This window comes from Oryza sativa, chromosome 7 (genome assembly GCF_034140825.1).
Source record: "Oryza sativa Japonica Group chromosome 7, ASM3414082v1".
In the NCBI taxonomy this organism is placed as follows: Eukaryota; Viridiplantae; Streptophyta; class Magnoliopsida; order Poales; family Poaceae; genus Oryza; species Oryza sativa.
The window spans coordinates 10,907,989-10,920,382 of NC_089041.1; the positions used below are offsets into that span (position 1 = coordinate 10,907,989).

Below are 12,394 nucleotides of genomic sequence, written 5' to 3' on the forward strand. Positions count from 1 at the left end.
GACTAGACAAGACAAGTTCATATACCATAATGAGCATTTACAAGTTTTGTTCTAAATTGCACGCACCCACCTGACAAGTTTATGAACCACCAACACAATTTACTCAATTGAATACTATCTCCCATCTGAAATAAGTGTTGTTTTAGACAACCACACGGAACTAATGCATTTGGTTTATTAGTATAGATTTTTTATAATGTATGGCAAAGGGTATAAATTTTGTAGAATGCATGGCAGAGTATAAGATTTTGGTACAATTTTGGAGGCAAATCTAACAAAATAGATTTTCATAATTGGATCGAAATATTTAAAGTAAAAATTATTGTCAAAGTTTAAACATATTGACTGCACGTATTTCAAAACAGAACTAAACTGTGACCGGAGGCAACCTAGATCATCTGGGATGTAAATGGACAAAACACTTTGTTTTTACGACTTAATTATGTTGAGATCTCCATCCAAGCATGTTGTCCCCATGCTTGACAATCCAGGTAAAAATTCAGAATTTCATAGAACAAAATTTTTGCATAACCCATGAAAGCAGCATGCTATGCTGGCTGCTTTCCGAAGTCGGAATTCAATCGAGGTGGAATGTGTACACGGGCAAGGGGTAATCTTCATTTTACACATGGGTTACAAATCCATAGGAAAAAAGGAGGTCCAACTGAGTGATTGCAATAATCATATAGCTAGAGGATGGAGAGGGATATTTTTTTTTTTTTGGGGCAATCGAGTGAACTGCGTTGCAAACATGAATATACATCTACAGGGCGTTGCAGCGACGAACAGCAGCACTACTAATGTCAATGGAGGATCACAGATTCACAGGCAAAATTTGAAGGTCGAAATACCCAAAGCTATCTGTGGTTGAAGCCTTAAAAAAGTGGATTGAAACCACAAGTTTGAGATGTGCAACAGTATGCATGTCCGCATGTTATAGCTGCAGAATAAGAGGGCAAATTAGCATCATAGTGTTAATGAGATGAGTAGACAAACTGGTTTAACATTCAAGGCTTCTCTGTTGTTCTTTTTTCCACCCCATGACTGAAACCCAACATATGGAAGTCGATACTAATTCAATTTCAAACAGCATACCAAGCAACTCTATTTTTTGAAGCTGAGATCTTAGTGTTACTGTATATAACAACCTCATTCAAAACATAGTAGGTTGATATCACACTCAATAGAACCCAAGGTTTTTGGTGCAACTTACCCCGATTTAATACTTTTAGCTTGGAAGTGCAGAAATTGGCAACTGGTTGTGAAATGATCCATTTGATAGTTCATGTGCCTCCAAAGGACTTTTCTTCGAGCGCTCCAAGGATGTTGCTTCAAAAATGCCTACAAAAGAACACATTTCTCACTAAGCAATTTGCACTGAAACAAAAGAACAATGGTATATCATTAAATTTCTGGGGAGGCAACTACCAGTTAAAGAAATATAATATTTAGATTAGGAACAACCAAATGTTATACAACTGACACAGTATAGTTTGTGAGAATTTACATATCACATATGAATATATAAAGGATGAGACCTCAAAACTCACCAAATCCTAAAATCACTGAACAAAGCAGAAAGCCCAAAAGGGAGAAATCCATTTTGTACAGTATCTCCAAAACAATGATGCAACCTGTTGAAACCATTAGATGTCTTGGAGAAGAGAAGACCAGATGCAATCTGCCCGAGAGAATAATAAAACAATCAACAAATTAGAGACATTATATCATGAACAAAATGGGAGTTCGCTAAACAAGTTGTTATGTCTTTGTGTTTAGTAAGAACGTCAGATATTAAGAGATATTAAGTTTTATGTGGAACACATGAAGAATTTAAGAGATATTAATTAAGTTAAATTCATAATCTGCTCAGATTCTGATCAGTTAGATTAGTGATAAACAAAATAATTAAGCCTGGTCAATTACATTAACAGAAGACAACTGATGGAAGGATTTGAGCAATTTTTACATTTCCCTTTTAATAGAAGTTGAGATTACCCATCTGTAAGAAAAATCTTACTTTTCCTCGGCAACATTGTCAACATAGAATATAAGCACCATTCCAAACAAAACAGTACTCAAGTACGCCCAGCTTGGAAACTGCAGTTTAACTATGCTGTCAGATGCCGAGCCCTGTGATCAACAGAACATTTATCACTATATATCAAAGAGAAGAAAAAAGAAATGCCAATCTTTGCAGCAAACAGATATTACATGCTAGGGCATAGACAAGGTATACTCACCAGGATTGTATCCCACATTGCAAAAGGAAAAAGAAAACATGTAGCAGAAGCAACATTAATTGCATGAAGTCGCCTTTTAAGTTGATTCTGCGGAATAACAAAATAGGCAACTGTCAGTTCCACAAATACTTCTCAGCATAAATTAAGGATAGCAGTAGTATATATATCCCAATAAGCTGCAGTAACAGCACATGATCAGGGATCTCAATATCGCATGGAATAGTCATGATAGAAACAGATTCATAAGAGATTCCTTAATTTGAAAAACAAGTCCAATTTACTCCCTCGAACTATTTCACTTAACCCCCTAAACTATTTTTCTGCTCATTTTAACCCCTAAACTGTTAGAAATGATTCACTTTACTGGCTAATTACATTTCTCTTCTTTGTTTCTCTTTATATGAGTAGTATTTTAAGCTTATATTTTGAAGAGCCATAGATGACACCATTATCAAAGTTCTAAAATAGTTTCAATATTTTTTCATGACTATTTTCTTAAAATTTTAAACCTATATGTTTAAATTAGTCTCAATGCTTGCAACCTATGTAAACAGCGATTAAAAATGCCAATAAATTGTTGAGACTTAGTTATAATGCATATATCAATCCCACCAAATTTCATTGCAAAATTTGACCTATATAGAGATAAACAAAAAAGATAAATATCGTGAGGGAGTAAGACAACATTTTCAATAGTTCGGTGAGTAAAATGAGCCGAGAAATTGTTTAGGGGATTAAGTGCTCCAGCGAAAAAGTTTAGGGGGGTAAAATAGACTTTTTCCCTTAATTTCACATATAAATTCTATATTGTAACTTAGGACCATAGCGTAAAAACCAGATCGGACCGGCGATCCAACCGGAAAAAAAGGGAACCAGTGTTGCCCATGGTTTGGTTCTATGGGAAGACCGGATATGCAATTGACCTACTCTGAAGTCTGAACTGCCTGAAATGCACGGTTTTACCATGAATCGGGATTAAACTGTCACCTGTTGGACCAACAGCACAAGAAATTTTGGGCTGTACATTCCTTATTGGGCCAAATCAAGGCCCATTACCATCTCAGATGTGCTATTTACACAAAAAAAACACAATAGCGCACGCAGACAGGGAGTTAGAACAAAAACACGCATCACTTTATTGACTGACGGTTCAGCACATGAACCGGCAGACCGGCCGGTTTCACCGCCGTACCGGTGAACTGAAAGCTTTGACCGGGTTGAGCTCCGGTCCGAGTTTTTGTACTATGCTTACGACTCAAAATAAGTTGATAGTATAAAGATGTATGGAGGATTTGCCCCATACTTTAAGTACACTTAAGTTGTAGATTCTGATATTGAGAAACAGTTGCCGCAATACTTCAAATTCCACGATATCATCAACAGAGTAAGTAGGTGCCAGAGGGAGAACTTTAAACATTGCAAAAAGTGCATATCAGATGTGGTTGCATATTGAATCGATAGAAATTTCATCGATGTTCATGTTCCACAATGTTTTATACTCTGCAGAAAATGATCTGTCTCGTTGCATGCTAATTACCTTCTGTAGAATGACTATCCTGGTTACTATGGATACTGCCTGTAACTATAGTATTTCTTAAGGAAAATAATTAACACTTTATCATTATTGATAAAGTTAATGAAATCAAGAGTACCTTAAGGGACACCCGCCGAGCTAATACTCTCCTCAAAGCAGATAAAATTCCAGCAGTAAGTGGGACCACCATTTCTTTCATTCCAATAACTTGTGTTCCCTTCTCCAGTGATTCACTTCCAAAGCTATCTATACAAAGTGAGGGATTTTCAACATCATTTACTTGAGTTCATAAGAAATTTGGATGGAAGTCTTAATTGACAAAAAAGATAGAATTTTGCAGCGTGTTATTTCAGAATCAGATCTGCAAAATAGGATACATAGTGGTGAATGTGTTCTTGTAGCCCATCCATTTCCTAAGAGATAGTATGCTACCAGCATAGCAGCGAGCCCACCAATCTACAAAGCCAGGAAAAACAGATGTGAAAAATCATCTAATGAAGAACTTACTGGTTGCTGACTTGCTACTTCATTTTTTATATCAGTATAGGAGCAATGTTTTGAGAAATTCAGAAAAAACTCACAGAAAAAATTCAATAGTTGCTACACATGATCATAGACAAGAATTAGTTTATCCAGTAATATAATCACACTTGCACAGATTTCTAACAGTTATCTTTCCTGAAAAGAAACCATGAAGAATGTATTCCTCTGAATATTCACTTCAAGATTCGTGCATGCATGCATGCAGCCTCATCTGTGCTTTATGTCGATCAGATTACCCATATAAATGCACTATACGTTTTCAAAAATTGAAGTGATATCTTTTAACCACAGCAAATGGGCTTATGACAACATAGTTTGTATACTTCTCTTTGTATCAGCTTCATGCTGAAAGTATTGGGTCTATCCTGGCTCATACAATTGGACCTGGCCAAGATGAGCCTGTTTTGGTTGTGTAATATTGCTATATTTGGTTACTCCCATCTGCTTAGCCAGGGCCTGTGGAGAAGTTGTTTGGTTTAATTGACTTCTTCAAACTGCCACCAATTGCCTCAAAAGAAGCTCATGCATTGCAGTCCATGTGGGCAAATGCACACTCGCCCTGGTCAGGTTCCAATGAAACTTAATTGAGAATCATTTCTGCTGAGCTACGCATGTGCCTCATTTTTGCATCAGTAGGGACAGACTCGCTCCTTCAGCCAGGCAAATGCACCCTTAATGGCCAAGTGGCATATAAACAAAGTGCTAGAACTTGTGCTTACATACAAACTCAGTCATCTCCATATATTTTATCACAAAAAGGGTTTATCATAACAGTGCTTAGACGATACTCAATGCCAAAGTGCATTTTTGTACAAATCAGTTCTTAGTTCCTAATAAGTGATAAATTTCAGTAAATAAAAATAGCAAAAACAAATGTACAATACTAGTTTCTCATAGAATACCAACAATTTACCTTCTTCCATATGTTAACTTTCCTTCCATATAAAGCAGCTGAGAGAACTCCAAGAACAGCACCTGCGTACTCCGCCAGCAGAGCGCTAGACTCAATAGACATGAGTAAATGCAGCTTAGATATGCATACAAAAAAAAATTGGGAAGCACTCTGAGAAGTATAATTAAGCTCAGAGCGATACAAAATATTTATGCATATGTACTATTGAACTAAGTTCTATAATGGAAGTGCTCAGAAATAAGGTGATAGAAAGGCAACAGGATAGTGCCTACTGCCTAGCACCTGGCAACAGGCAGCCTACCAGGTTCCATTTGATTGGAAACATTAGAGCAGATTACTCTATGGTTACTGCAAATAGTATCAAGATTAAAGGAACCAAATACTGCTTAAAGGGAAACTAGGTGCTAGGCAGGGTTGATACCTAGAAAATAGGCACCCATGGTTTAGAACAGCATTTGAGCATCTAAGTGTAACCGTCTCCACAAGCAAAAAAAAAAAAAAACATACAAACCCATTCCCTCAGTTGTTCAATCATAAATCCATGACACATGCATAAAGGGTTAGATGGAGTGAATATTTTCCAGGATACCAATCAAACTAATGCTGTTAAATTTCTAGTTGATCAGGCACCCTTGCCTTACAGCATGGTTTGCATTAATTGTATGTAGAGGGGGTTTGCACCAGACACCAGGTGCTCTCCCGACATCCGTAGACCACACAACACAACGAACACCAATTAGGCCTTTAATATTTCAGGGTGTTTAAAGAAACAAAATACAGTGTACTTACACAAGTGGTCCGCAAGCAAGAAGTCCTTTACCCCACAGCACGAAGTACAATGCCAGAATTCCTCCATTGATAACTGTCGGAACAACCTGAAATAAAACATGCAACCTAAATGATAAAACAAAAACAAGAATCTATAGTGGTAGATAACATAATCTCAATAAAATAAAAAATGTATAAATCAACCTGTGTGTTGGGCAGAGGCCGGCCTTTCCAAGGCTTCTGCAAAGCCAGGAAGATGACTGAAGCAGGTACAAGGCAACTGAAGATGAAGCCGACCATTGAATCCCCACTACTAGACAGGTAGTTATACAGGGAGTACACAGACCAAATTCTAGCAAAGTTTCCCAAAATATGAATAACTTGCAACGGTGTTGACCTGCCCAATAGAAAACATTATAGTTTGGTTAACAAAAACGTGCTATTATACTGAATGATATCACATATCTTAAGGGTGCTAAGCCAAATGAACATCTGATATGAGAAAAATAATTAGGGAAATTGGGTGTTTTCAGATCTGAAATGGGTAGAAAAAACAATTGAATTGAGAAGCTAGCAATCTTGAAATATTTGACCACTCTCATTCATCAATGAAATTTGAGGAATTTCATCATATGTCAATCACACACAATTGGCCCAATTTCAATATATAACATCAGGTAACTCATTATGTACCCTTTATACCATTTCCATTATAAAACAGTTTTGTGTGCTTCATTGAACAAGGTAAAATGACACAACTCAGCTACCTCAAAACTGACATTTATCTCAATGGCATGTGTTTTCTTATGAAACTAAAATTGAATGCAGCAAAAGTGCCTTCATTCTTTTAATGGCCTCCAAAAATTATTTCAAACATTTGTATTCAGGTAAATATCGGTTTTGTGGTAATATATGAGTAAATTGGACATTTCAACCAGCCTAATGAAAGATGGCTAACAGTTTTGTAATGGCAATGGTACAAAAGGAAGAAAAAACAAGTTTCTCGATGGTATATAGAAGAATGGGGTGTTCATCTATGTATATCATTGGCTTCTTTCTCTCATAAAATTTGGCAAATTTTAAAAGGGAGTATGATTCACTGTTAAAAAGGAATACAAAGTATGGTAAAGTAAAGGAAGAACAAGCAAGAGAAACCAGCAGATACTATTTTTTTAATAGCAATGACAATTTAAATAAGTGATACAAAATAAAATGTTACAATAAATGTCAAAATATCAAGTACAATGTCCATAGCAATTCTAATATAAATCAAAAATATTGTTGTTGTAAAATTTGTATATACTATAATCTACAGCGTCACTATTAGTTAAGTCGAGCTGCCTTCTAAAATAGAACATTAACTAGTTTAAATTCAGCTATATCTGGATAAAGTGTTCGATATCTCATTGCTACATTGTCTTGCTACTACCAACCTTTACAAGAAATACGCATGAGAAATATAACTAATATATACAGTTTAAGAACAAATATGTTGACCATTTTTTTCCTACATACTGGACAATGTTGGAGAAATCTACACTTGAACTACATGCTAGTCAGTTTAAACCTACTGATTTACTACAAATCACAGGCTCATTGTGCGTCTCCCTAATTATGCGTATGAAGTAGAATTTCAGCTATCCCAGATCTTACAGAGAAACTCATTAGTGGAGCGTGCAGAATCGAGTTACTGGAAGTACGAGAAATGTGCATACTGGAAACAAAACGCCAATAAACCTCTGAAATCGCTCGCTCCAATCAATTAATTTCCTACCAGGACAACAATGCCAATGGAACACTGATCGCGTTGCGGCTAAGCTATTTCACCCAGCGGAATGACAATGACGAGCAGCGAGATCTCGCGCCGAGGAGCAGGAGCGACGGGCAGGAAGCGGTTAGATGAAAAGCTCACCTCGCCGTGGGCACCGAGCGGGAGGTGGAGGCACCGCCGCCGCCTTCCGGTGCGGCAGAGGCGGAGGGCCTCGGCGACATCATCTTCGAAGGCCCCGCCTCGCCGCTGCCCCCTGGTCCGACTCCCCGGATCAGCTAGCTGCTGGCCCCTGGTCCGACTCGCCGGATCAGACCACGGCGCCGACGCCCGACGCGTGGAGCGGCGGTAATTAAGCCTTCCCGCTGTGATGCTGCTCGACTGCGCGAGGCGGCGGCGGCGGCGGCGGCGGGCGGAGGGGCGGCGCTGGGCTTCTCCGATCTGGATCGATTTTTCTTTTCTTTTCTTCCCCGCTGTTTTGAAGCTCACGAAAAGGAGGCGATGCAGAAGACTAGGGGGGTGTTTAGATGGGGCTAAAATTTTCTTAGTCCATGTCACATCGAATGTTTGGACGCTAATTTAAAGTATTAAACATAGACTAATATAAAACCTAATTTTATAAATGAGAGCTAATCCGCGAGACGATTTTTTTAAGCCTAATTAATTCATAATTATCAAAAGTTTACTGTAGCATCACATTGTCAAAATTATGGCGTAATTAGACTCAAAAGATTCGTCTCGCAAATTAGTCCAATGTTATGAAATGGGTTTTGTAATTAGTGTATGTTTAATACTCTAAATTAGTGTCCAAACATCCGATGTGACAGGGACTTGGAATAAGTCCCTGGAAACCAAACAGCCCCTAGAAGAAGAAGAAGAAGAGGGTAGCTACCCCACGGGATTCCGTTGCAAAACGGCAGTCACGGGATAAAATTAATACAGATCCCTTTTCCGACCAAGCCTTGTCTCCTGCACACGATTCCCCCAACCAGAAGTCGTGCGCCGCTCCGAGCTCCTTCCCCCGATGAGAACCCGGCTCGGTATCGCGCGCCTCCGCGCGCGATACCTCGCCGGCAGGTGCTCCTTCCCTCAACTAGGGCTTGGCCCGGCGGCGCCTGCAACAACAACGAGCAGAAGTGCTCCCTTCCCCCCAAATCTAGCACTTCTGCGCGTGATACCTCGCCGGCGGCAGCACGTGCACCTATCCGCAGCAATCCCCGGCAAAAATCCGACACAGGCACCGACCTCCATCGCCGGATTTCGTCCTGCATCCCGCACACAGGTATCTATTCAACTAGTTTTTAGAGTATCAGCTTCTATTCTTTTAGGTATCAATTTTTTCTCTAGTTAGGTACCAGCTTGTCTCTGTTTTTTCAAGCTATAATGGTTTGTGTTCTGCTTATTATGTGTCGAAAAACTGACTGGAAAAATGCAGTGCCATCATGCAACCACTGTGTACCATGTTGTGCATTCATCATTAGCGGCAATTTGTTGGTTTGAACATGAAATGAAATGCTGAATGTATGTATAAAAACTGGTTCAAAAATAAAAACCGAGGTACATTTCACATTCTAGCAAGTATATCATGGTTGTACTAGCAGGATTCATGGTGCCAAAAAAGAAACAAATGCTTCTTACCATGTATTAATCATGTGAATTGGCAACTGAAATCACACTATCTAAAACTATCTCAATTTTCTCAACTGAGTTATGTAGGACATACACTGTCCACAGAAAACAGAATTATAGAAATGATGCATCTTCGGTCTTCAGTCAGAATATGGTACTGACCCTTCTTCTTACCTGCAGAATGAATTCCTCAGTTGGATCTGCTGGAAGAATTATGGAAGAGGTACCAAATGAGGGGAGTGATGTCCTTGGTGAAAGAAGTATGAAAGAGCAACAGAGTGACAAGGATGATGTTTGTGTTGAAAGAGAGATGGAGCAAGTATCAAGTCATGATGATGATGTGTTGAGGGAAGCAAGTCATGATGATGATATGTTGAGGGAAGTACTGCTTGAAACTGGGCTGTTTACAGGTGCCATGAGCATTGATCAGATTGATACAGGTGATGGGTTTGAAATACAAGATGACTTTGGACGTGAAGATGGAGAGACTAAAGACGAGGGGGTCCAATCTCAACCTGCAGTCCCTACTGTTGGTATGGAGTTCTTTTCAGAAAAAGAAGCTCAAGATTACTACAATCGTTATGCAAAGAACTGGGGTTTCGGAACAAAGATTTCAAGCAAAAAAAAAGCAATGTCACCAAGGAGTATAATAGATATGAGTTTGCTTGCTACTTTGAGCGCACAAGCCAGAAAAAGAATCCAAAGTCAAGCGCTAGCAGTGGGTCAAAAAACTGCGAGAGTTTGGGAAAACCCAAAGGCAACGCAAGAAAGTGTAACAGTCTAAAAAAAACTGATTGCAAAGAAAGAATGGTAGTTGTAAAAAGGAAAGACAAGTGGTGATGAGGGATGTTAGGTCCCGATCTTCCGATAGGTATTAATAAACAACGATTTGGGCGGAGTCGCGACACAACTCGATCCGGCTTCTGAACGAACACGCTACTGAGCCCCGCAATCGCAGCACCACGTCTCCTCTAGTTATCAACCGTGCCGAAACCCGGTTGACCTCGCCGAGAAGGCTAATCCCTGCATGTGAATCGAAGAACACAAGCAAGAACAAGATAGATTGCAACCAAATTGCATATGAATGATTAAGCACTCGAATTTGAGGTTCCACAAACCGATCTAGCGGCGAAACTGTTCTGGACAGAATAATCTAAGCAAAACCCAACTCTAAACGATGACGGCTACTAAATTAATATGATTAGGGACGTCCTAAGGTTTCCCTAGGGCGCACACCCCCTTGGGCTAAGCCCACGATACAATTGCAAGGCCCAAAACCTGAGTCAGATTCAGACTGGATGAGATACGTGGCTTGTTTTGCAGATTCCCGGCAGCTCGGTAGGAATTTTGACGTGGGACCAAAACCATCTGAAATTAGACTCCATAAGCTTTCCAACAAGTACTCATGGGCCCCGAAATTCCTTCTAGATCAGCGGCTAGGTCCGTTTGAAGTTGATGCTATCAGGAGGCCTGAATCCGAATCCAAAACGTGTAAAACTTTATCTCTTGTCTTCTATGGACCAAAAGTGACGTGGTGAGGTAGAAGTAGACTTGGAGAGGTCTTGGTTTGGTCCCCAATCAACTTCTTCAATCATTCATTTATTAGTTACGCTCGGTCTCTTTTCCTTCGCCCAAGCAAGTACCTCTGCAAACGAAAACACACGAAACTCATTGTGTAGCAACGTTTGTTCAAATATATAACAAGTAAATCTAATGTAGAACATATGCACCTTTATTTGATTAATACATAAGGTAGTCATGGTTATATCAGAGCTAGTTATGTCCTCATCATCCTTCCCTTCTTGATTGGAAACCGTCCTCGGTTTCACCTTGTCATGGAGTGTATTGTACTTATCTTTGTCTATCATAACATCCTGTGCGGAACATTTCTTGATGGCCATATGATTGGATCCTAAAATCTTTGTAGTCGAAAAACCACAACACTCCCCTTTTTGCAAACCAACCCTTAACTCATTTAAACAACTAGAGGAACTAGATAGAGAATTACTTGTATGCACGCGGTCCTCTCGACAATACATTTTATCATGAAAATGAGGTATAGTCAAATTCGAACAAATATATACTCGATGCACATTATATTCTCCTTTACTATCATAATTACCAATAATATGAAAAATCACATCAGAAGGGCATGGCAATTCAACTCTATCAAATAATTTCTTCTCTAAGCAGTTGAGTGGACAAAGATCATCAAATTGAATATAACCCCAAGTATTTAAAGAAGATTGCAATTTAGGCTCTTCATTCTCGCTAGCAATGTGAATAACATGTTTAAACTCAACACATAGTGGCTCTACTATAGAACTAACATGTTCATTCACTAGTTGTTGCATGGATATAAGTGAAGCATCGCACAACTCTTCTTTATCACAAGAAACATCAAGCAAATTGTTTTGTGACAAAGGTATTTCAACAATCGGTTCCACTATGGGTTGCTCTAACGTAGCATAAGTTGTGGACATAGTTGGCACATCATAAATATGCATACCTTGAGTAGCTGTAGCACCATTATCATTACTTTTTTTCTCATCTTCAGAAATTATAGGTGCTTGGTCAATTGAACATTCTTCCCGCATGCATGTAGCTATAGATAGATCTTTTTCCTCTCCATCTTTCTTCTCTTCCTCCTTACTAACTTGGTTGTTCTCAGATGCCTACAAAATATTAGTATCCAAAACAATAGGCACAACATTACGTTCATTTTGTAACAACTCAGACTTAGTTGAAGGCATCACAATATTAGTATTATTCCTGGTATCTCTGAAAATCTCATCGATTCTATTCTTCGTCCTTTCAATACTATCTTTGAAAATTTCTTTGATTCCATTCTTCATCCTTTCAAGATTATCTTCGAAAATTTCAGAAAAACTCATTGGTTCCAATTTCATTTTTCAACCGTTATGTCTAAATGTGTATGTATTAGCAACAAAATTATGCAAACCATTATTATCATATACCCATGGTTGACCAAACAA

The 12,394-nt window shown here is 38.8% G+C and overlaps 1 protein-coding gene across 2 annotated transcripts; it reads right to left on the reverse strand.

Moving 5' to 3' along the window:
- Positions 1–505: 505 nt before the first annotated feature.
- Positions 506–8,217, reverse strand: LOC4342934 (uncharacterized). Of its 2 annotated transcripts, none has more exons than XR_001547147.3 (11): positions 7,914–8,217; positions 6,206–6,398; positions 6,023–6,108; positions 5,234–5,318; positions 4,155–4,233; positions 3,896–4,023; positions 2,244–2,330; positions 1,927–2,133; positions 1,551–1,681; positions 1,214–1,341; positions 506–940 (listed from the first exon to the last, which is right to left on the reverse strand). XR_001547147.3 is itself a non-coding variant. In XM_015789164.3 (11 exons), exons 1-10 carry the CDS (start codon positions 7,994–7,996, stop codon positions 1,229–1,231), a joined length of 1,098 nt encoding a protein of 365 aa, XP_015644650.1. In that variant the 5' UTR covers positions 7,997–8,217; the 3' UTR covers positions 506–940; positions 1,214–1,228. The 2 variants fall into 2 exon arrangements, 1 of the variants encoding a protein (XP_015644650.1); XM_015789164.3 differs by having other exon boundaries at positions 2,021–2,133.
- Between the last annotated feature and the right edge of the window lie 4,177 nt (positions 8,218–12,394).